The sequence below is a fragment of the Lissotriton vulgaris genome, chromosome 7 (assembly GCF_964263255.1).
Source record: "Lissotriton vulgaris chromosome 7, aLisVul1.2, whole genome shotgun sequence".
Lineage (NCBI taxonomy): Eukaryota > Metazoa > Chordata > Amphibia > Caudata > Salamandridae > Lissotriton > Lissotriton vulgaris.
This window is the reverse complement of record NC_141695.1, coordinates 1,162,496,360-1,162,520,510: the sequence shown is the minus strand read 5'-3', so window position 1 is coordinate 1,162,520,510 and position 24,151 is coordinate 1,162,496,360. Positions and strand designations below refer to the sequence as shown.

The 24,151-nt window shown below is 41.8% G+C and overlaps 1 protein-coding gene across 2 annotated transcripts in view; it reads left to right on the top strand.

Moving 5' to 3' along the window:
* ZCCHC10 (zinc finger CCHC-type containing 10) overlaps nt 1-19,464 on the top strand; it is a 158,439-nt gene extending 138,975 nt beyond the window's left edge. For both annotated transcript variants that reach the window (XM_086931630.1, XM_086931631.1), the window contains exon 4: nt 15,094-19,464. In XM_086931630.1, coding sequence (XP_086787756.1) covers nt 15,094-15,364 — 271 coding nt within the window. In that variant the 3' untranslated portion in view covers nt 15,365-19,464. The remainder of the gene's footprint in view (nt 1-15,093) is intronic.
* Nucleotides 19,465-24,151: the final 4,687 nt, after the last annotated feature.

Below are 24,151 nucleotides of genomic sequence, written 5' to 3'. Positions count from 1 at the left end.
AGTGGTCGTTTGAGGACATGGAATGCGAAAGGGTTGAGAAGAAATCGCGGGCCCTGTTTGTGAGAGGCTTTATAGGCGATGCAGAGAGCTTTAAACTTTATTCTATTTTTCACTGCTAGCCAGTGATAGTTTTTGATGGTATGGGCAATTGGTTGGAATTTAGGGGTACCTGAAAGCAATCTAGCCGCTGCGTTTTGTATGGACTGCAACCTTTTAATGACCTTGCTTTGGGCATTAACCAGGAGTCCATTACAATAGTCCACTGTGGACATGACAAATGAGGTAACCAAAGTTTTACCAGAATTAGGGGGAAGAAAAGGGAGGGTCTTTTTTATGGCTTTAAGTTTGAAAAAAGATGATGAGACAATGGAGTTGACATGGGCAGAATAAGTGAGTTTGTCATCAATGAGTATTCCTAGGTTTTTGACCTTGGTAGCTGGAAGGGGGAGGGCCTAGGTTAGTGGGCCACCATGCATCTGCCAGGAAGGGGTGAGCTTACCGAATGTCATGACCTCAGTTTTGTTGGAGTTCAATTTGAGGCAATTGACTGACATCCAATTGCTGATGGCCAGCATGCCCTGCTGAAAATTGGCCGCTATTTTGTTTCCGTTCTCTTTGATGGTGAGGACCAGTTGGATGTCGTCCGCGTATGATGTTAGGCTCATCCCCCAGTCCTTAATGACTCTAGCCAAGTCAGTGACATAGATGTTAAATAGGGTTGGACTGAGGGATGAGCCTTGAGGGACACCACAGGGTAGAGCCAATTGTTCAGATAGAAAAGTTCATAGTTGGACCGTCTGGGTGCGGTGGGCTAGGAAAGATGTCAAGAGGTCTTTAGCCTTAGCTTGGATGCCTATAGCATTGACACGGTCGATCAGAATGTTATGATCGACCGTGTCAAAGGCCGCGGTGAGGTCCAGCAGGATGAGTACTGCCGCTCCTCCTTGATCAAGTGCCATTCTTATCTCATCGGTGGATTTGATGAGTGCGGTCTCGGTGCTGTGATGTTTGCGAAAGCCGAATTGGCTGTCGTCAAGGAGGGAGTGTTCCTCTATGTATTGGGAGATTTGGAGGTTCATCAATTTTGTCGACGATTTTGGCTGGAAATGGCAGGCTGGCTATCGGTCGATAGTTGTTAGAATCCTCTGCATCAAGGTGGGGCTTTTTCAGCAGGGGTTTAAGGAGAGTGTCCTTCCATATTGCTGGGTATATTCCAGTGTTGAACATGATGTTGAAGATGTTAGCAAGTTGAGGTGCAATGACATCTGAGATAGGGAGGAGAATAGATGCGGGACAAGGATCTTTGGCTGATCCTGATTTAATAGTGTTCATGGTTTTGGCGACTAGGGTGGGGTTGGTATTATGAAATTTCGTACATAGTGTGCACTGTGATCAGGGAGAGATAGTCTTCAGTCGAATCACAGCAATATTCAATAACTGTTTTAGAGAGGAAAAAGAACAGTCCAAAAGGAAAAAAAACACAAACCTCCAAAAATATCCCACAGAGGGAAATGGGGAAAAAATATGAAAGGAGGTACCCAATTAAGGCCAAGTGCATGAAAACAAGAAGTAGCTGACCAACACAAGCTATTGCCAAGTATTGAATTGTGGAACTTGCTTCGACTACTGTCCCCAACACCACCAAAAGAGTAAATATACCCATATGTTTCCTGCCTATGAACATGCTAGTGGGGCCACATTGCTGTCCACTTAGAACATTTAATGAAGATGCAAAGTGAATGGATATTTTCTGATCCGACATGATTGCCATGCCCGGAGAATAAACCAAAAGTTGTTGCCTCAAATTTCTACACACTAACCTCCAGTAATTCCCTAACCCCCACAGACACCATGCCCCTGGAGTTTGCAGCTTGGCCATTACCAATGTGGTAAGAGGCCACGGAATGTTCAAGGGTGGGTCAGTGTTTCTGTTCATGCGAAGGCGTTTTTTCTGCTGTAGCACAGAAGTCTGTCATATGCCCTAAACACAGGCTCTGACACTTGTAAAATCCTTTTTAATTTTTTAGTTTAAGATAACACTCGACAGAGGTTTTGCCTGTTTCAAAGTAGTATGGTGAGAGGTGGAGGGCTACGCCAATTCAAAAGTGTAGTTCTCCATTTAATGTAGCATTGGTTTCTCATGTCAAAAGATAAATAGCAATAAATTGTGGTGAGTAGCTTGGATGACATAACATAGAGATGAAATCTGGTGGACTGGGGTTTGTCATTTTCAAGAACTTCCTTTAGTTTGCATCTTTGCAAAGAAGTAGGAAAAGAGTTCCACAGGGAAGAACCTTGAATATATAAGGTTCTATCCTCAAAACATTTGAATCGTGCCAACATTAGGATTCTAGCAGACTTGAAAGATATGATTAATTAAATAAAGGGCTTCTCCTTCATTACCCACGACAAACCACTGTATGATATACATATATGATGAAACCGTAAAAGATTGTCTTCAATTTCACAGGGTTCATGAAAAGCTGTAAGAGTGTAGAAATCTTTTTATTTTTTCTATTGGCCTATAAGTGATACATGTCTATATTTTGAAGTTGAATTAAGATTGCACAGTATCTGAAGTGGAAAAGCCCAGCTCTTCCTGGAAGTTGCACCTCAATTCATTGGTGGAGCAGTGCTTTGGACCCCTCAGGGCTCTGAAGTTTTCAAACCACTCCCTTTATCTGATGTTCCTTTCCATGAGTGCCTGCCTCTGTCCTTCAGTGTCTCACTCCAGATTCAGTCTTCCTCCATCATTCTATTAGTAATTCTTGCCCTCTTGTTCCTGACTTTTAAGTTTCATATATGCGTTTTCCCAATTGGCAGTTTTCAAACTTCTTGCTGACTTTTTGAGTGAATACCAACTGCTTTTATACGACTACATAGTCCTACAGACTGGGAAATAGTTGAAGATTTCAACTGAAAATGGACTGAAAAACAGACTGAGAAGCGCACTAGGTCACAGTGTTTTGGGTTGTTCCCACCCTCTGCTTTCCTCACCCCTCCTCGGGCCTATTTAAGGGCTGAAGCACAAACCCTCTGGGCCTGGACCGCTTCCAATGCCACAGACTCTGGTCCGCACTCTACTCCGCAGAGCTCCTCCGGTCTCTGAAGCCGTGGCTTATATCCATGCACTTCTACTGCACCACAACTTGGTACAAGCAAGGAGCTTTTACCTGCACCCACTGCCACTTCACCTGCAACACATCACCCACCAACAACAATACGTCTACACTATCTAGAACACACACACCTATGCCCCAAGACAAGCACCTTCCCACAAATACCCCAAAACAAACTTTTATGAATTCTGCTTAACACTTGCTCTCTCAGAATACACACCATGGAAATCTGGGTACTCTTACACAGCGACGCCCCGGATCTCCTCTTTCTTTTGAAAACAGGTCTGACCTTCCGAAGCGGCACCCTACATCGCTCCGACCATCCCTGCAGGATACAGATTTGCATACAGAGACCGCCAACATAGACCAAGAGAGGGAACACAATCCTATACAAAGAATCCTTCCGCCATAGACGGTACAACCCCTTGCATGGAGCACCTGCATTTTAAGCTAAAGACATTTGCAACATACACCCAAAGTGAAAACCACTTGTACCGAAGGGACATAATGCTACCTTCTCAGACAACATCGACAACCTCATCACCCCCTTCACCATAGACTACAGCAACTAAATCCTGCTAGGAAACTTAAGTTTCCACCTTGAAGATGACAACGACCCCAACATACAGGACTCCTCAAGAGCCTTGAGAACCTGGGGCTGACGCAACACATCACTGAACCCACACCCTGCCAGGCACATCCTCAACCTAATTTTTACCACCTTCAACAACATTGAAATCACAACAACTATGCTGCTCACCTGGACTGACTACACCATCATCCAAATCCTCATTGGCATACCCCGCCCAATGAGACCTCCCACCACAAACCAGGCCAAACAAAGCTGGAGCAGCGTCTAGGACTCCAGCTGAGCAGCTCAATCAACAAACCTTCACTAACAACCTCAACAGTTACGTCAAACTCCTCGACGACTGGATCATAAAGTGCACAAACTCCCTGGCACCCCAGAAACTCTGTGCACAGGGAAGAACATGAAAGCAGGCCAGCCAGGTACACAGAGGTACTCTGCACATCAAAACAACACTGCAAGCAACTGGAAAGAAAGTCGACCTAAAAAACGTGAACATAACCTATAAAACAGCCCTAAGACACTACCACTACTTAAAGAAACATGATGTAATCAATAAGAAGCTGGATCTTCCTTGTTGATTAAGCAAGTTACTTTATTGAATTAAGTTATGATGTTAAGTAGTAAGTTATAATGACAACCCCATCAGGAGCAGCTGTCCTGCTGCTCAGCCCTCACCCAACAGACATTCATAACACACTAACATTCCATACATCCAACATTCCACATCTCATGCATACAAGCTGAGCAGCAGGAAGATACAAGATACAACATATCTCCCTTCGTTGGGAAATTTAAAAGAATCAAATAAAACATTGACAACATGTCAAGTCCAATTGGTCAGTAGATTCCAAAAATTTAAACACAGCACAAATAAGATGAAATGTGCAAAACAATCCACAAACGATAAGTACCCCCAAACCTCACCTCACAACCAATGACACAATCAATAAACTGACGCAAGAAGACACATCCTGTCTCTTTCTACACTGACACACACACACGACAGTCTGAACAAGCATCACAAGCATCACATTACTTCTCGAAATAAACAACAAACCAACATCCTACACCCATATGCCACAAGTCATACTAGTTGGCCAGACCAGTACAACAAGAAAGACCCACAGAAACAAACCATAACACCCATATAAGCATCAGGAAGAACAAGAACACCCATAACTCATTCATAACAGACATCCCAATCGCAACCCTGACGTGTGAGACAACAAACATCCCCATCGCAACCCTGAAGTGCGAGGTAACAGACATCCCAACCGCAACCCTTACATGCGAGACAACAAACATCCCCATCGCAACCCTGAAGTGCGAGGTAACAGACATCCCAACCGCAACCCTGACGTGCGAGACAACAAACATCCCAAACGCAACCCTGACGTGCGAGACAACAAACAACCCCATAGCAACCCTGACGTGCGAGGAAACAGACATCCGCATCGCAACTCTGACGTGCGAGACAACACACATCCCCATCGCAACCAGACGTGCGAGGCAACAGACATCCACATCGCAACCCTGACGAGCGACGGACACTCCCAACACAAACACACCACTCATGCACAACACACACAGTGGAACAGCTCTTGGAGAAAACATCACCAACCACCAAACAACAACAATGAAGAGAGTTGTCCCCAACGCTGGCTCTTAGACCCGGCACACCCTAAAGTGGTCAAGATCTTGTAAGTTTCTAATGTAAGCTCTACCACCACGACTTCATGCCTGATAATCTTCCTTGACCATGCTCTAAACATGGTCTCTGAGATCCGCCACAAAAGCATAGTCCCGTTACAGCGATCAAAAAAGATGTTGCACAGTTCCCTTTGGGTACGCCGACTCACTTCAATTCTTGAGGCCTTTAAGCAATTCCTGTAACAGCCAGGCTCTGAATTTCGCCAAAGTTCGCATAAATAAGTTAACACCATATGTAAAAACGAACTGAAACAGTACTTGGTTCACGCAAACAAGTTCCTGGTAATAACCATGGCAATACCTTTCCATCACAATGAATGCCAATAAATGCCATATTCAAAATGGAAGCACGTATTACAACGTCGAGGCGGGTGGTTCACGGCACGCACCTGCACCAAATCCTTTTCCCAGAAGAAAAGACGTCACAGAAGATGACACCGATGCTTGCTGCGACGTTAGACCAGTCTCGGAGATTTCAAAACAAAAACGGTAACAGATATTTCCCAAAGTTCATGAAAACGGTCATACAAATAAAGTGTACTTTTCCAAGGTAACTTTCCAAAAATGACGACAATGTCTTGTATATCTTCGCAGCTCAAGTTCACAATAATCTGTCACAGAAGAGGCCCGATTTCCGCCTCCGATCCCAACCAGACCAGGCGTCTCTCGCTCTGTAAGGCTCAATTTTACCACAGAACTCAGCTTCTGTTGTTTATGTACCAGCCACACCGAGGCTCGAAATTCAGCCCCCGAACCACAATCCAATTACAGATCAGCTGTAAATAAACCCTGGAAAGTCTTTCGCCCCTGGGTTATCTGATAATGGCTCGATCTTTGCTCCTGAACATCCGTGTACAGACTTCTCACTGAGGCCCGATTTTTTTGCCCCGTGTACAAATAAACGGCAGGGCGGCAGTCATTAATCCTTCTCGCACCAAATGCTCACACTTCTCTCTGAGGCCCGATTTTCGTCCCCGATTACAAATAAACAACAGAGCTGCAATTATTGTCACTCTCCACCGAGGCTCGATTTATTTGCCCCCGATCCACATACAAATGACACAGCAGCTGTCAAAGTGTAAATTCTTTACACTGAGGCTCAATTTACTGCCTCCAAACACAACTAACACAGTGATGGATCTGGCAAACCTGGGTTTCAGGGCGACCGATGTACGGGTCACTGATGGGGTTAGTTTGCCAGACTGCGTTACACACACTAAAATTAAGATTCATTTACCTCGAGATATCCTGGTTTCGATTTTCTTTACTTTCCATGTACCTTTTCTCTTCAAGCTTGATTCCTCTGCCTATTTCTTATCAGTACTCCATAGCTTTTCGTTTTCTTTTATGTTGCACGCGTAGATTCTCCAAAGATGTCGCCAAATGATGTAATCAATAAGAAGCTGGATCTTCCTTGTTGATTAAGCAAGTTACTTTATTGAATTAAGTTATGATGTTAAGTAGTAAGTTATAATGACAACCCCATCAGGAGCAGCTGTCCTGCTGCTCAGCCCTCACCCAACTGACATTCATAACACACTAACATTCCATACATCCAACATTCCACATCTCCTGCATACAAGCTGAGCAGCAGGAAGATACAAGATACAACAAAACACAAAAGAAAGCTTAGCAGAGTGCATAGACAACTGCTCCAACCTACAGAAAAGAAATCTTCAAGATAGTCAGTGACTTCACTTTACCAGCGGCCACCACCACTGCATCACCCCCTGTTACAGCGTCTCCGAATTCTTCAGCGACGAAATCTAAACCATACACGCTTGATTGCTCCTGAGGCGTGAGCCGGGAGCCTGCTTTAATTTCCACGATATTCTCCGTTTTTGCACACTTATTGATTGCTGCTATTGACACGATTTTTAGATCGATTTTTAATAATTTTTTAATATTTTCTTGGGAGGTGGTTTTAGGCTCCCTCTCTGAGGTTTAATAGTGGGGACCCCGAGGTGCTCATTTTTCAGTATTGTGAAACACCTGAAGGGAGGGAAAGGCGAATAGGCACTCACCCGAACGGCCCCCATCTTGAGTGAGCCAAGGTGAGCGCTCTAGCCTTTTTCCCTCCCCAGCACTTAAAAATAGGGCTGGCGCGACCGCGCCAAAGGCAAGCCCGTCTGCGTCCGCGCCGGGCCCACGCCTAGTGCCATGACCCCTGGTTGGCGGCCTGCAGGCAAGTCTCAATGCTTAGCTTACGACCGAGAAGCTTTATTGAGCCTGGGGGGAGGTGGCAGGTCATCTGGCTGTTTATGCCTGGAGTTCTACAAGGGTACTTCAGATTCTGGTGAGGCATGCCCATCTTGTAATAAGGCTATCCCGACTATCTTATTAAGCTCAGTCCGGTCGGTCGCTAATATAAATAAGGCGAATGCCGAGGTCTGAACGAAGAATGTTAGCTGCCTTTTGGTCAACTCAAGATCGTTGGTCAAACACAGCGTGGATCTTGCGGAGCTGTTACTGGACAAGAAAATCAAAATTGCATTTGTCACCGAATCTTGGACAGATGCGGCATCTGGGCCAGACATTGTCAAGGCCACTCCCCCAAACTATCTTAGTTATGTTCAGGATAGACCTGGGAAAAGAGGTGGTGGCCTGGCGGTTATATACCATAACTCCATTAAGGGTAGTTTTCAACCAGTGGCGTCAGATCTATGTGAAGCATTGGCTTTTAATCTTATTATGTCCAACCATCAATCCTTCAGGGATTGCTTAGTTTACAGGCCCCCCGGCACCAAGAAGTCTTTCGTGGGCTCATTGGGAAATATCCTAGAGGAGGCCCTGTGTGCAAAGACCTTTACAGTCCTAGGGGATTTTAATTTTCATCTAGAGAATAGCTTAGATCTGGACACATTAGCTCTCACGGAGGTGATGAACGGTGTCGACCTAAAACAGTTGGTGCCAGGCCCAACTCGCACTGCGGGTCATACCCTGGATGGAATATTCTCGAATTATCCGGACCTAGAGGTCCCTACAATCTTTCCAGTTACCTGGTCGGACCACGCGGCAGTGCTTTTCAACATCTCCGCTGCTAAATCCCTCAGTGCCAGGAAGGTCAGAAAATCAACTAGGACCTGTAGGGCATGGAATAAGAGAGGGAGCCTACCTGGTGGACCTTTTGGAATCATCCATGGTGGTGCTCCCACTAGATGTGGACAAAGCGGCTGTCACTTATTCTAACTGGGTGGACCACGCCTGCACGACCTTAGCTCCACTCAAAAGTTGCAACCCCACTCGCATGACCCCTTCGCCCCCCTGGGTCTCAGTGAAGCTCAGAGAGCATGAGCTCATCTGCAAGAAACTCGAACGTCTGTGGTGAAAAAATTACTACGAGGCAGACAAAAGCAGACTCAAATTAAGTCTGGCAGTATATAAATACATGATTGGGATGGCAAAACAAAGGTATTTTACTAACCGCATTAATGGTGCTAGGAGCTAATCGTAGGAGCTATTTCAAACGGTTTGTAGTCTGGCCACCTCAAAGCCGGCCACTACACCTCCCAGTCTGGAACTGTTCGAGGTTCTAGCTCAGTTCTTTCTAAACAAGGTGGAGACTATTTTCAACTCCCTCGAAGTTCAAGTCATGGCTAACTTGCCAGCGGCCAGGCCTGACATTTCAACTTCCATCTCAAATGAGGTCAAGTTTCGGAACTTCTCCCCGGTGAGCGTGGAGGAGATTAAGAAACTGCTATTAGGTACCAAATCAAGCTCTCCCCGAGACCCTTGCCCGGCCACAGTGGCAAAGCTAGCTGCGGCTCCTATAGCAACCACCTTAGCGGCTGTGTTTAACAACATGTTTGTGGTTGGTGAATTTCCATCTAGCTGGAAATTGGCCTCGATTTTTACCACTGCTAGAAAAAAAAACCATCCTGGACATTACTGACCCCAACAGCTATCATCCCATCGCCAGTCTTCCTTTACCGGCCAAACTAATTCAGAGAACCATGAATAGTCCGCTTAGTGCATTTTTAGGGACCACACAAGACCTCGATCCATCGCAACATGGTTTTAGAGCAGGTCATAGTACCGAATCTTCCCTAATTAAATCATCTGAGGAGATCAGGAAAGTGATGGACATGGGGGGTAGAGCAGCCCTGATCCTGCTGGATTTGTCAGTGGCCTTCGATACGGTCCATCATACGATCTTGGTGGACCGTTTGGAGGCCTGCGGGATACATGGGAAAACCCTTAAGATCCTGAAAGCCTTTCTTACCAATAGGATCCAGGGGTGGCTCTGGGGGAGTTAGAGTCTAAACCATTCGTGCTCCCCTGTGGGGTTCCCCAGGGTTCCTCCCTAAGTCCCACCCTTTTCAATGTCGGTCTCCTTATTGGCCCCAGTCATTCGATCCTATGGGTTCGAGCTTACATCATATGCGGATGATACGCAGATTGTGGTCTCACTGCTACCAGGTAGTGAGGAAGGCATAGCCAGTAAATTCCAAGAGTGCATGTCAGCAGTCAGCGACTGGATGACTAGGAACTGTTTAAAGGGCAGAAGTTTCTCAAAGAGCAGCTCTCTGCTTACCGTCCGACTACACAGTTAAGATCTGACGCTGCATCAACTAACGGTACCGCGCACAAGGACTGTCACTTGGGGAGACAGACGTTTTATGGTTACAGCAGCCAAACTTTGGAACTCTCTTCCATTAACGATTAGATTAAGTCACTCTTCTCCATTTCAGGAAACTGTTGAAGACATGGTTGTTTGACCAGTAATGTGTCCGCTCCCTCTCATCAATGACAGCTTGCTAGCCTTCTTAGACTATAACTGAAGTTACAACGCCATGACTTCTACGGGCATACGTTGCGCTTTATAAATTGCAATAATAAACAATAAATAAATAAAGCTAAACTCTGCTAAAACCGAAGATTTACTTTTCGGCTCCAGGATGATTTTTGGAGCCCGAACTGGTGGCCGGAAGGGTTGAGTGTACCCCCCGTTCCAGTTACCAAGGTCAAGAACCTGGGGGTTCTGATTGATGATAAACGTACCTTTAGGCCCCAAGTTAATGTCATGACGTCAGCCATTCATTTCACACTGAAAATAATCCGGAAAATACTCTTTTTTTACCCGACGAGTGCAGGAAAACAGTGGTGACGGCCTTGGTCCTATCTCGCCTTGATTATTGCAACAGCCTATTGCTCAATGCCCAACAGGGGCTCCTCAACAAATTACAGGCCTTACAAAACGCAGCAGCTCGTCTTATCACAGGCGTACCTAAGTTTGCCTCCATCTCCCAGGAATTGGTGAAGCTTCACTGGCTCCCAGTGCGGAAACGGATCTCCTTTAAAGCCTTGTGCATAGTTTTCAAGGCCCTTCGGTGGCTTGGCCCGGCCTTTTTAACACAGTACTTTCAATGGTACCGGCGGGTTAGACCTCTTAGGTCAGCCAATCTGGGGCTGATCGCTACCCCTCGGATAAGGAAAGCTCGATGGGGGGGCAGAAGCTTTATCTTGGGGGCTGCGAGGGCCTGGAATGCTCTGCCGTTGGCTCTTAGGCAGATTTCAGATTTAATGACCTTCCACAAAATTTGAAAACTTGGCTTTTCGTTCAGTAAGTTTCAGGCCAGGCTAGGGGAGCTTTCATTCAGCGCCAGGACACCGACTGGTAACAGTGCGCTCTATAAATGTTATAAATAAATAAATACACCGGTCTATCTATCCTTTATGACACTTTGATTACACTTGCTAATAATACCATGCTCCCCCAACTATAGGACAAAGGAATTATTGAGCGTGCATTGAAAAGGGCATAAGAAAGTTTTCTGATATATACCAGATGACCATTTCCTCTCTCCACCCGGGGACTCCCCAAATCTTGGAATCTTTATTATATTTTCAATTATGAGCTATGTGCCGAGCACTACATGAGACTTTTCCTGCCCCACCACCGACCCTAACAGCATTGGAGTACATATACACTTGTTCCTCACTGTGCAAATTGATAACAAACCTCTACACTCCATGCTAAACACCTCATTAATACTCCTCCTGGAGGCTCGTGAGGCCTGGAACCTTTATCTCGACTCTCCCCTGTTGGATAGTCGATAGGCTCTTTGCTGTGGCCAGCTACTAATGTTATGTCCCTACGTCTTCTACACTTTAAATATATTCTTTGCCTATCCTGCACACCACCACAGCTATTCAAAATGGGACTATCTCCCAATACCACTGTTATGATGCCATTCACCAACACACCACAGGCCACCATTATCAATCTTGCATTGAATTGCCCATAAATTGCGGCTTTTTGGAGCAAGATCTTCACTACACTACATGATATAATCGGTCTGTCACCCCTCCTCAGTCCCGTAATCGGTGTACTGGGATATGTACCCAATACTTCTCGCAGTTTTACGGCCATGTTACTTCTATTGGCAAAACGCAGGAACGCAATGCACTGGGGCAGGAGATGGGTCCCGACTGTTCATGCTTGGTTCAAGGATGTGTCTTACTGCCATGAACAACTCTGGATATTTTGGGAACGCATGCCATTACGCTCTCACCCGAAACATATATGGGAATATTTCATTGCCCTCTCTGGCAGAGAAATACGGATTCATCTGGCCCTGAGGAAGCCTTGACAGTGATTGGATCTACTGACTCTGAATGGAGGCATTGCAACTTTGTGACATATACTTCATGTCTCTGTACCTGTACTTTCTATAACTGGAAACTGTTGTTATCATTCTCCATTTTGTTTGGCCTGCTGAGCTGTCACTGGTGGCTTGTCCTATGCCCAATATGTAAATTGCAATTGGTGCTTTATTTGACTAATTTTTTAGCTGCATGGCTGTTGACGTCGGACTGTCTTTCTGATATCATTAAATGCTAATAAATACAATATAAAAAAAGAAAACCAGGGGTCTGAAGGACATGACCTAGAGAAGGCTTTAGATCTTACCAGAGCGATTTGGTTGATGCAAGAGAGAAGACTATTATTAATCTGTGACACAAACTCTTCTATGTCCCCACTTGGCGCAGGATTTGAAATAGCTAAGTGCCACTGCTTCCTTAAGATTGTTATACAAGGTTATTAGACCAAATAATTATTGGGAGTGTTTTCAAGTTTATAATGTTATTGCAAATATAATAAAGACGCCTACAGTATATTTTGGATTGCATATGTGGACCGTTTTGTTAGCGCACAGATTTTAGGCTTCCAAAGTTCATCAGGAGGTTAAAACGTTTCAGGTGAACTGGTTTTCCCAAAGATTGTGAAAGCCTGAAAGCAAATGGACCACCTGATGACTGACCCATTCGACCACTTACGGCAAGGTAGTAAAAATTGTAAAGCAGCCAGTCATACATTACTGAAATGCTACAGTTTGATTCTCTGCTAATCCTCCTATATATACCATTGTGCATTATCCCCAGCAGCTGAGAAATTACTCCCTACAGAAGTAACCCACATATGACTTTGCATAGAACTTGTCTGGAAGATCACAGAATTCTAATGTAGAAGTAATGTACTGATTTAGCTCGCAGACTCACCACAACATATGGTCTCATTTTCGGTAAAAAAACTGTTTTAAAATCCTTTTGTGGCAGCTCCGGCAAAATCTACATTTCATCTTGCAGTCCACCTGACACCAGTTACATTTGTAAAAACATTTGAAACTCGGAAATGAGTGTTGTCATTGTTTTCAAATAGCTGCCATGTAGTTAATTAATTTAAACACTGATGGTTCCATGTGATTCAGTTTGGCACTGTCTTATTGGAAGAGGTTGTGTATTTACAGATTTTTTTAAAGCAGTATCTCCATTTTGTGTCCTGAATACTTTACAAAAACAAGGTCTTTTAGTATCCTGAATTTGTAGTGTCTTCAGACCAGGTGAATCACTGATATAGGGGCTGCAAAATGTTCCAATTTGATGATTCAGTATTTGATTTATTAAGCTGAACACAGCTTAATACAAAGTAACACCAGTGCATGCGCTAAAATACAATTTAAAATGGTGCAAAAAGCACTGCAGCAGGTTCAGTTCACTCAAGAATTAGGATTGGAGAGGATGGAAGGCACTTTTCTTTTGCCTTACAAAGAAGATACATAATTTTTGATGTGTGCTGGATTGTGATTAAAAATAACAAATGTCTGTTATTTCTAACCCAGCCATGCAGCAAAGAATTTTGCAGCACGATCAAAGTGCAGTGTTTAAACAAATGCGTTTTATATTCAATTCATATTGTAATTACTTGCTTTAAAATTTTGTGAATTATAACTTAAACATACCAACACATTTTTAGTGTGATACTTGTAATTTAAATCTTTCATTTGCTTTTTATTACATAAATACTAAAAAGATCCAAGAGCAAGGACTAAAAATGGAATAGGAGATGTAAGTAGAAAAAAATTGAATATCTCCAAAGTACCTCTTTTTTGAGGCACCTGCCACAAATCAAATACTTATAAACATGAGGTGTATCTTTAAATAATTTTCTATCCCTCTTAGAATGTACCACGAGAAAAAGTTATTCTCGGTCTTATAAAATATTCCAATAGTGTACAGTGTGAAGCAACACGACCGATAACTTGTCTGAGGTAACACCTGACGAAAGGTGTTGTTTGGCATAGGTAGGGACATTGTTCATTAATTAATTTAGCCACTTGAAACTACAGATACAAAAATGACTAAAGTACAACCTTCCCCTCATTTTTGGAACAATAGGATTCAAATATGTAGTAAGAAATAACAAGCATTGGCATGCATTTTGAGTTTTGATTGCAATTGTTAAAAACCCCGCTGCACTAAAAAAGACAAAGCAAACAATTATTGCTTTTCATGTAGATTTTGAGTGATGATTCAGTGTACTTTGTCATGTAAAATGGCTCCTTACGCATTGTAAAGCAAGACCCACACAGGAGGTGGAATGTTGCACCAACAGTCTTATGAGATGAGGTTAGTACTCCTGTGGGTGGAGCCAAATACACACTGTGTATAGTTAAAGAGTTGGTAACCGGTCTTACTAGCTGTGTTGTCAAGCCAGACCTAATAACAATGCAATTTGACCCCATATTTTTTCATTTGCTGTAATCTGCTTTCTGAAAATACTGTCATTGCACAACTCTGAACTCCTGTTATGTGGTACCAGATGAGGTTTTGCTTTTTTGTGTCATTGATCTAGAATATTGGCACAATTTGTTGATCATGAATAATTCGATTAACTAACAAACAGCAGTATTTTCAAGTGTAGAAGGCTTTACTTTGGAACCTGGGCAGTACCTACCCGTAAGTATTCTCCAATCTTCGATATTATTGCATAAACACATTTAAAGCTTTTCTCTCAGTTGCCCTTGCCCGTGGAAGAAACAGTCTTTTGTTGTTTTCCTGCAGCCTTTTATTGATTGTGTAGTCTGTAACTGTTAGTTGTCTCAGAGATACTGTGTAATTGCCTATTCAAAGAAAAAGAGTGGTAGTGGAGAAAATAGGGGGTGAGAAAGGGGGTTGTAGGAGGAGGAGGGGAGATGAATGGGGTATGTTTGTGCAGTGTACACACCAGTTAATGTAACAGGCTTCTGTTCATGCAATACATTTGTTTTAAATGTAATTAATTATGTTTCATGGGTTATGCAAATCGTGTTTTCACAGATGTGTAAAAGCAAATGACTTACAAATAAAAAGCAAACTATGTCTTAATCAAACTTTGTCATTCCTTGAAAGGTCGAAGAGTGTCACCAGTTCCAGCAGCAGCAGCAACACTGCCAGCACAGGCAGTGACTGTTCGTCAGAGAGTGAAGATTCTTCAAGCTCCACTTCTTCTGAAGACAGTGACAGTGATGAAGACTCTTCAAGCTCTTCATCTTCACCATCCTCAAGCAGCTCCACCTCTTCCTCGGATTCTGAAACAGATTCCAGCTCCTCCAGCAGTAGCACGAGCACTAGCAGCGACAGTAGTTCAGATGACGAGCCACCAAGAAAAAAGAAAAAATAAATATTTGACATTTAACTTTTTTTTTTTTTTTAGAAGGACTGATCTTCGATACGGCGAACTTGGGAATGATTTGTAAAAGACAATAACATGAACACAGTGGCAAACTCTACTGGGTTACTAAATTTGTTGGTTTCAACTGAAAGGAACACCCACTTCAGAATTGTACTTCAATTTTCAAGGTTTGTGTTTGCAAGTTGAGGCTCCGTAACATAGTAGTTGGTACTAAAGTTTCCTACTCTTCAAATGTTGTTACACGCTTTAGACACCAACCTTATTTGCTGTCTTGGTAATTCATTTAACTCATTGAGATTAGGAGTTCTTAATCTTGGTTGCAGCTCATGGCTGTCAGTCAAAATCCTTTATGCAGTTTCCATGCCAAAGTGAATTTGTCCCAAATGCGTTTAAATGGCATAGCTGCATACGTGGTCTGTCGTTTTCATCCAGTGGGTGATAATTTTTTTTTCTTTCTCATTGAGGTGTTTTGCTATTATAAAATACAACATAATGTATATGATTGGGACTCCTTTAGTGTAAATATGATATTTGTACTCTTTGCAAAGTGACAAGTTTCATCTTGTGGATGTGCTTTGCTTTCTGTGCTAGGCTCTTGGAGAACACAGATTGAGAATGTGTTCCTATAACTATAGTGAACATCCTCGGTCTCTAAAAAGGGAAGTTCCATCTCTGTGCCTTTTTAAAACATTAATCATATTAAAATATATAGCTGCCAAATTGAATACTATGAATAATTAGATGTTTTGACTTATTCCTCAACAGTATGACAACACAAGTATATATAATGAAAGGTAGGTTTCAGTGGAGGAACTACATTGCCGATATCCAGTTATTGAAGTATTGTAAAGACCTCTGCAAGCATATTTGGTCTCCAGATACTGAAAAATGACTGACTTTGCCACCGAAATGCCTATTGCCCACATGGTTGGTGCATGTTTTTATGTGACATGTAAGCCTTGTTAGTGATTAGCCCTTTTGCAGCCCAGCATTTGTTCGTCTGCAAAGCACTTAAAAGCCTTCGTATTTGCAACAGTCCATGCATTTGATTCATATTATGTATGATTGAGATTGGCAGTTGTTTCATGCAATATTTCAGTGCTAACTGTACCACCTAAGTCCTAAGCCGTTGTTATTTCTTGCTTTACAAGCAATATAGCAACCTGCAGGAGTCAATGTTCCTTGTCTCAGATTTATTTAGCTAGGGTGGAGTATATTTGTGTCTACAAATCTTTTAAATCTCACTTGCTTTGTTTATAAAGCAAATTGTCAAAGTTGAGACTTTTTAAAGATTTCTTTTGAATTAGAGTGCTTTAAAAACGTGGTATGTTTTTGATAAAACCAATAAATGCTTTGTATTTATATTGTGTAAATGTCCCGAAACAATACAGAAACACTATTTAAAAGAGGTCTGTCTGAAGTGCTAAAATTACATTTTGGGCTTTTTACAAGTCAATATTCATAGTATATTTAACATTAGCATTAACATCAATTCATAAATCTCTTTCTCTGGTGCTATAAAATATTGATAATTTTGAAGATTTTCAGTTGTTTACTGAAATATGTAGAAAACTTTTTTAAAGACCAGCAAAAGAAAGTTACTTCTTACATCCTTTGAAAGCATGCAAAAGAGCTGGCTTTTGGTTTACACACTGGTGTTTAGAAAGATTTCAAATTGACATTAAAAAATAGATTTCTAAGTGACAAAACATTTCAATTTTTTGAATAGACAGAATGTTGAGGTCAACACTCATTACATTTTCGTTCATGTCTGTTTTATGATGTTGGATTACTGAATGTAGCTATTAGTCCATTTCATTTTTATTTTTGTTAGTGTTTACATTAACCTTGTGCAGCCTTTGATTGATATCTAAAATCCGCAAACATTTTGTATTTCTCAATAGAGATAAGTAATTTTGATGTGGGCTTTAAGTCGGGTTACGGTTTTGCTAAAGTGTGACAAGCTTCTCAATTGAACATTCTAAATAGTTATTTGGGGGGAAAAAGCACACATAAATCCCCTCAATCATTTCAAGATGGTTATTTTTTTAGTAACCCAAAATGACAGATCCTTTTCCAATAGCTATTGTTTAATTTAGTAACCTTTCAAAGTCTCCTGACTAATTCTTAGTGAATTATATTTTGTAAAGCTGTAAACGGTTCTATAGTGTAGATATTGAAAAGCCTTATTCTTCAAGCATATTTGTTTTCAGTATTAGTTACCTAGGAACACACGTACTCGGTGCTGATCTGCACACTTAACTTTAAGCCAGTGAGTGCGAATATCTTTATGCTCTGTCAAGATTTACAAATATTTGCGCTCTGATTCACCTTTACTCTACCCCAGGTCTTCTCGCAGACTTGCGATATCCTTTGTAAACTGACATTTGCAGCATTTGTTTTCAAGAAGAACATACTTATGAAGTACAGACGCTGTATTAATATGACATAGATGTAATTGATCTGAGCTTTATACATTTAACAAGAGTTAAAATATATATTTTGATTTTAATAGTTATATTTCCTTAGCATGCTTGATATTCTGATTTTGTTTGTCCAATCTTGGACCTTAGGTAGGGTATGCCTTACAAATATTTTTCTTGTCACGCTTGCTAATAGACCACACTTGCTAATAGATGTGAAACATGCTGCCACCATTTCTTTCTTTACTTAAATCAAAATTTGAGCCTTTGCATTGAATTGCCTATATATTCTTATAGACTGTAACATCTTAAAAGACATGTCCAAAATTACTGGCTTTTTATAAATGGTGCCAGAGCTACAGTACAATTGTTTATTTGTTATCTGGGAGGGTAAAATGCTTTAGATTTGTGATCCTCTTTTGGGCAGCAGTGAGCTATACAATGTTTTGGTAGGGGATCCAGTTTCAATTTGTCTAACTAACTGATTAGAATGCACCATTTGATCTGACTCCTCTGTCGCAGAGTCAAAATTCACTGTTAATAGCAGTATAAAGTCAGACCCAATTATTTTTTTTCTTCATTTTGTTGCTTTGCCATTTCATAAATAATGTAATTACTTCCTGCAGTTCTTCTCTTAGGTTTTAGTTACTTTTTATTGTTCCAAACTCCTGTGATGCTTCCTACATGATGGCCATAATACTGAAGGAGTTTATCACATTTTCATTTTTCTGTGCTGCAGTCCCTCATCTAGTAGATGTTTCCCTATTTTATTTTGCAATTCAGCTTTATCATTTAAACTTTACTTAAGTTTTTGAACTGGGGTTCTGCGTGAGATTTCTCTGTGGAAGTATCAGATGTTTACCACCTGCACATGCTTTGGGAAATATGCTCCACCTATGTTGAATACTTTTGTGTGCATGTAAATAGAGGAAGAAACTTACACCGAATCATTTTTTATCTTGAACAACAAAGGCGGTCCAAAAAGAATTATTTTTAACATATATTTTTAGATTGATTTATGATGAAATGTAAAGCGTCTATGCACGCAGAAATTGGTGCATGTATTATACTCCACAGAACGCTGAGGGAGATTTGGGCCTTTTAGTGGTGCTCACCATATGTATTGAAGAGTAGGTCTGAATTGTATAGCAGATTATTGAAGACCCATTTTTATGAAGAGTAGAAAAACACATTATTTTGATATGTTTAGAAAATAGATGCATTACTTACATAATGAGTTCTTTACAAGAATTTCCCTCAAGTCTTTTGTATACCATTCTCCCCCTTGTTGTAGTGCTCGAGAGAGAGAGGTAGAAAGATTTGAGTTGAGTTTAAACAATAAGTCTACACCTTGCTATAGAACGAATTTAGTTTTGATTTCAAAACTGTTCATATGGAGCTATTTTCTATATTTTGTATTAAAGAAGAGTAACATGTAGAAGAACTTCCAAATTAAATGTGTACTCTCTACAGTGTTTGATAAATATGTATATACACACACATTCACTTGTATATATGTTGTGAGTCTGCATTTAAGTATTTATCTATTCATTTCTATGTTAAACCTTTGCAAAGATTGTAAATAAAGAATTGCTTTAAATAGTTGTGCTAAAGAATGTACCTTCCAAAAAAATAAACCTTAATAAATTATTAAACACTGACAAATCTGCTTAACTAATGAATAATGCATTGAAACCATTGCAAGATATTTTGTTATTCAAGCAGGTGGCATTCATGATCTACATCATACCATCAAGATTGCTGATGCACAATATGGATCTGTCACCACAGTAATTCTAGCCATATACTTGAGATTTACTGCAGCTTTGATTGTTTTGAGAAATTCGTTGTTTCTTCACCAATTGGTTCCCATATGTATTCTTGATTCTGGAGTTGTTCTTCATTAAGTGGTTGCATCTGGAAATGTAGCTTACCAAATACCCAATACAGCATGTGTTAAAAGCATCTATATTTTCAAAACGAAAAAGACCAGTTTTCTTGGCCATCAGAAGCCGGTAAAGCATGAATAGATTTATTGCACAGTGACAGTTTTGCCTTATTTGCAAAAAAGAAACAAAGCTTGTCTAGTCCAGGTTCAAATATATCTTATTTTGAATACGCCATTTAATTCTTATTTTGAAAACACCATTTAATTCTGGATAACCTCTTTCCCGAATGGTCTGTTGTCACAGTTTAATTGCCAATGAATGTGTATGCCAGCCTTTTACCCGATAATTCCAGCTTGTATCTGGTAGTATTTACACTTTTATAGAGGGGTCCAGGGATACAATAAATTTAAATGTTTTTTAATAGAAGGGGATTCAGTCGTTTCAGTCCACTGGCTGACCTTCAGCCTTCTGATTGGACATAATTAACTATTGCAAAACCAACAATTTGAAATGAACTTCACTGCTAAACACTAACCTAGAGTCCTAAAGTGATTACATACTTAGTTTATTTCAAGTTTTTACTGATTCAGAACTTTCTGTTTTTAAATAGTTCTTACATATGAAATCACGAATATCCCTTCAATGTTGGTGAGGGAAACGAGCCACTTCGCGCATAAAGTATTGAATCAACAATAAATGTTTTTAACCTGTTCCATACTGCGGACTGCCCCCGGCCGTCTGACGTCACAGTGGGCGTGTGCGGAGGACGGACGGGGGCCTTCTGAGCCCTGGCCACTGATTAATTGTCCAGCACCACAGCGGAATTTGCGCCGCGGTCAAGGTGTTAATGTGCCCTGCAGAAAGAAATTACTTTTGACAAACATGTGAAAAAAAAATTATTGAACAACTTTTGGCAGAATTATAAGATTAAATGTCACCTTTTGTGATAAATTATATCTAAACAAAACAAGAAAGCTTCCATTGAGATGTGTGCCTAGACGTCTGGTATTACTTGTAACATGATTGTGATGTAAGCATTGTAGCGCTGGAAGCAGCAGAAGGAGGAGGCGGTGGAGGCTCATCAGCAGCAGGGCGTAGGAGGCTTGGCAGCGGCACGGAACAACTGCATGCGGGGTAGAAGCAGGCGAGACGGTGAGCTGGAAAGCGGGCTCCTGGGAAGTCGTGAGGGCTCTGATTGAGCCTGCTGCTCTCTGGTTCTTATGCCGCACATTGCCCCGCTCACCTGCTCTCTAGTCCGCCCGTCCACGTCTCCACGTTCCTGCTTATTATCTAGGGCTGTATTCGGTACAGGGGATGGGGCAGTAAAGAGTAGTGCTTGCTCAAACAAGGAGCGGCTTGTGCTGCAGGTCTCCTCTGACAGTGCGAAAGTGGCCCGCAATACGCTGGCGTGGTTTGCACAACAGAGCAGCTCGTCTGCCACGTGCAGCTCATTTAGCACCGCCAACATACTCAGTTCTCCCTCTGCAAACGCTGCTGCTGGTGAGTGAGTGGAGCAGAGTGGGGGCACCAGAGCGGCACAGCGCTGCTGGAGTGTTAGGATCAGCCAAACACCCTGTTTGGAACAAAGCACAGGTCACCGCTGTGCATAAGCATTACAAAGGACCAGTGGCAAGCTGAGCTGAGACACAGTGGAGATACAGCGGAGCTGGTTTAAAGTCACGAGCGACACTCCAACAGTGATAAATACCAAATTGCATTTTCCCCTGGTACAAGTGCAGCCAACAAATAGAACTTACGCAGCAGAGGGCGAGGAACTCTTAGAGCTCTATAGGGCGCCATCTCAGAGGGGACACACGAACATAGCTGAACAGAGGAATAGGCGGTAATTGAAACTGATATAGCCAAGTCTTGTGTGTGCAAAATCAAACATCACTATAATTATCAACTCAAAGGAAGAACTTAATCAATTGTTTGACACATTTTTATGTAGATTCAAGCAAAATATACATGAGCAATCCATAAATCATTATTGAATGCAACCAGAGAGCTGAACATAATCAGAGCCCATTGGAAGTCTCTAGTGAGAAGTTCAAACACTCAAATACTTAGCTATGCTTAATTGCTTATATAGACGATCGGCATCTGAAGCAGCCAGTACAATAAAATCTGTTCCTAAGGATGGTTCCTCCAGGAAGGCGCAAGACTTGCTGGTCTGTCGTGTCACTAACATTAAAAGCTAAACCCCCACCTGAAAAATGAGGTCTGGGAAGGTCAGGAAGCAAACACAAAGAACCTCAAATGAAAATAAAGGGTTAAAACGTGCTAAAACTCTCCTGGAAAACCTGACAAAATCAGATCAAGGAGGTACATTAATATCACCTATTCAATCATTATTCGGGACAATGAATCTCAGTGGAAAATTCACCACCTTAAAGGATCCAACTTGTGCCATCTACCATGTATGCAACTACGGACAAAATCACGTGCCTTCCAAAACTGCTGATGCCGCAGAAGTTTGAGACTTCATCAGAAGGTGAATTAAACCCTACTACATACCAGAATTCAGGACAAACAGTAAAACAGAAGGACAAGATTATAGAACATCACTCCAGTGGTGTCAGGATGTATCTCTACCCTAGGTCTTGTCATCTTCACTGACGGTTCTATCTCTGATATGAACCACCTCTGATGTGAACCTTTGCTGGAACTCGATATAACATTTGTAGGTACCAAGGCTTGTTGTGTCCTATATGTGCCATTATATTTGCCAACTGATGTGAACCTTTGCTGGAACTCGATATAACATTTGTAGGTACCAAGGCTTGTTGTGTCCTATATGTGCCATTGTATTTGCCAACGCTTGTTTTTGCCTCCCAGATGCAGGTAGTTGGCTTTTGTCCTCTTGCAACCCCCGTAGTTAGGAGGCCATCTTGGATCCCAGCACTATTTAAGACAGGCACGCCCTGAAACCCATGCGGGTTATTTAGAAGACTTTGTCGTGAGAAGAGGTCCTTGCCGATTCCGGTCCTGAGGTTACAGTCCTGAAGAGGTCCCCGGTGTTTCCTGCTGCAGCTATCTTTTGGTGGATTTCTACCACTGCGATCCGTTTAAAGAACACGCAGGTAGGATCCATCCATTTTTGTCCGCGCGTCTGGAAGCAATTGACGGTCCCCGTGCGGCTCAATCCTTGAGGCGCGTCTTTTCAACTCTTCGGCGGCTTTCATTCCCGAAGCGTTCCGATTTTGAAGTTTCTAGGCTTCCAGTACCGTTCCTTTGAAATCTAACTGCCTCATCTTGCTTGCACAATATTAGAGCAATACTTAACACAAACTGGGTTTCTTGTAGAGTGAAACCGATGTAACTGGCCAAATGTTTGCTTGTTTCTGTTTTCTTGCTACCAAGTTAAAGTGCATTGTTTATACGACCTTTCGTCTCTAAATTAGCAATACGAGGCTAACCCGGATGAAGTGTTGAAGAGATCTTCGGTGTTTATCCTGCATTGTAATTTTTGCATTGATACTGACATGATTCTGTTTCTTTTATGTTTACAAAGTTAGAGTGACTTTTAACACGATCGTTTATTTCTTGTGCTATCAAGCTAGCATGTGTATGAATGAATGCTACATGCAATACGAATGAATGCTATTTACCTTGTGATATTTACCTTTGGCTCCACATTAAGAATTAACGTCCATGCTTAATCCACCTGTTATCAAACTTCTACAAATGAAACGGAAGTGAGTTGACGGCTTGTGTATTGTGACTAAACCCAAATTGTTTATGCGAACTATTCGCACATTAGTAGCTTGATTAATAATGAAACCAAGTGGTTCTAACTTCGTAATTACACATATTAAGAACTAATTCTTTTAGGGTATTTTAGAACTAGCATCAACGTTTTATTTAAAGAATTTTATGAAGGCTCCAGCAGCAGCTTGTTAGAGCTTACGTGTTTTTTTAATTTTACGTTCCAGATCTCCCTCCCCGCAGTACCCTTCCTTACCTCCCCTCGTCTAGCCACTTTGATCCTCTGCGGAACTTATTGTGCAGAGTCGAAGCTGCTGGAAGGTGGGCTTTTGGGTACTGCTCCTGAGGAACATAGGGAAAGGGCCATTCCCATTGAGGTTCTGACAAGTGGCAACAGAATAGTGAAACTAACCCAAGGGCATGCTACAAACTTAATACACTCCACTCCAAAACTTGAGTCACAGGATACCACCTCATAGCCATCTACTCACCATGATGATTTCAATGTAGTAGAAGCTAATTACTCCTGGCGAGAATCAATCTCATTACCAAGTAACCTGGACTTAATGCAGGCTCTAGAAGTTATAATAATGAATCCAAGTGACAATCGGATCAGTAACTTAGCCAACGACCAACTGGAAGACCAGCAGCAAACATTCATTGAGATTTCAAGTGCATTGGAACAATCGAACTGCCGCAAATTCAATGCATAAATATCAAGGAAGCAAAGAAAAACATAAAAAAATGCCCAACAG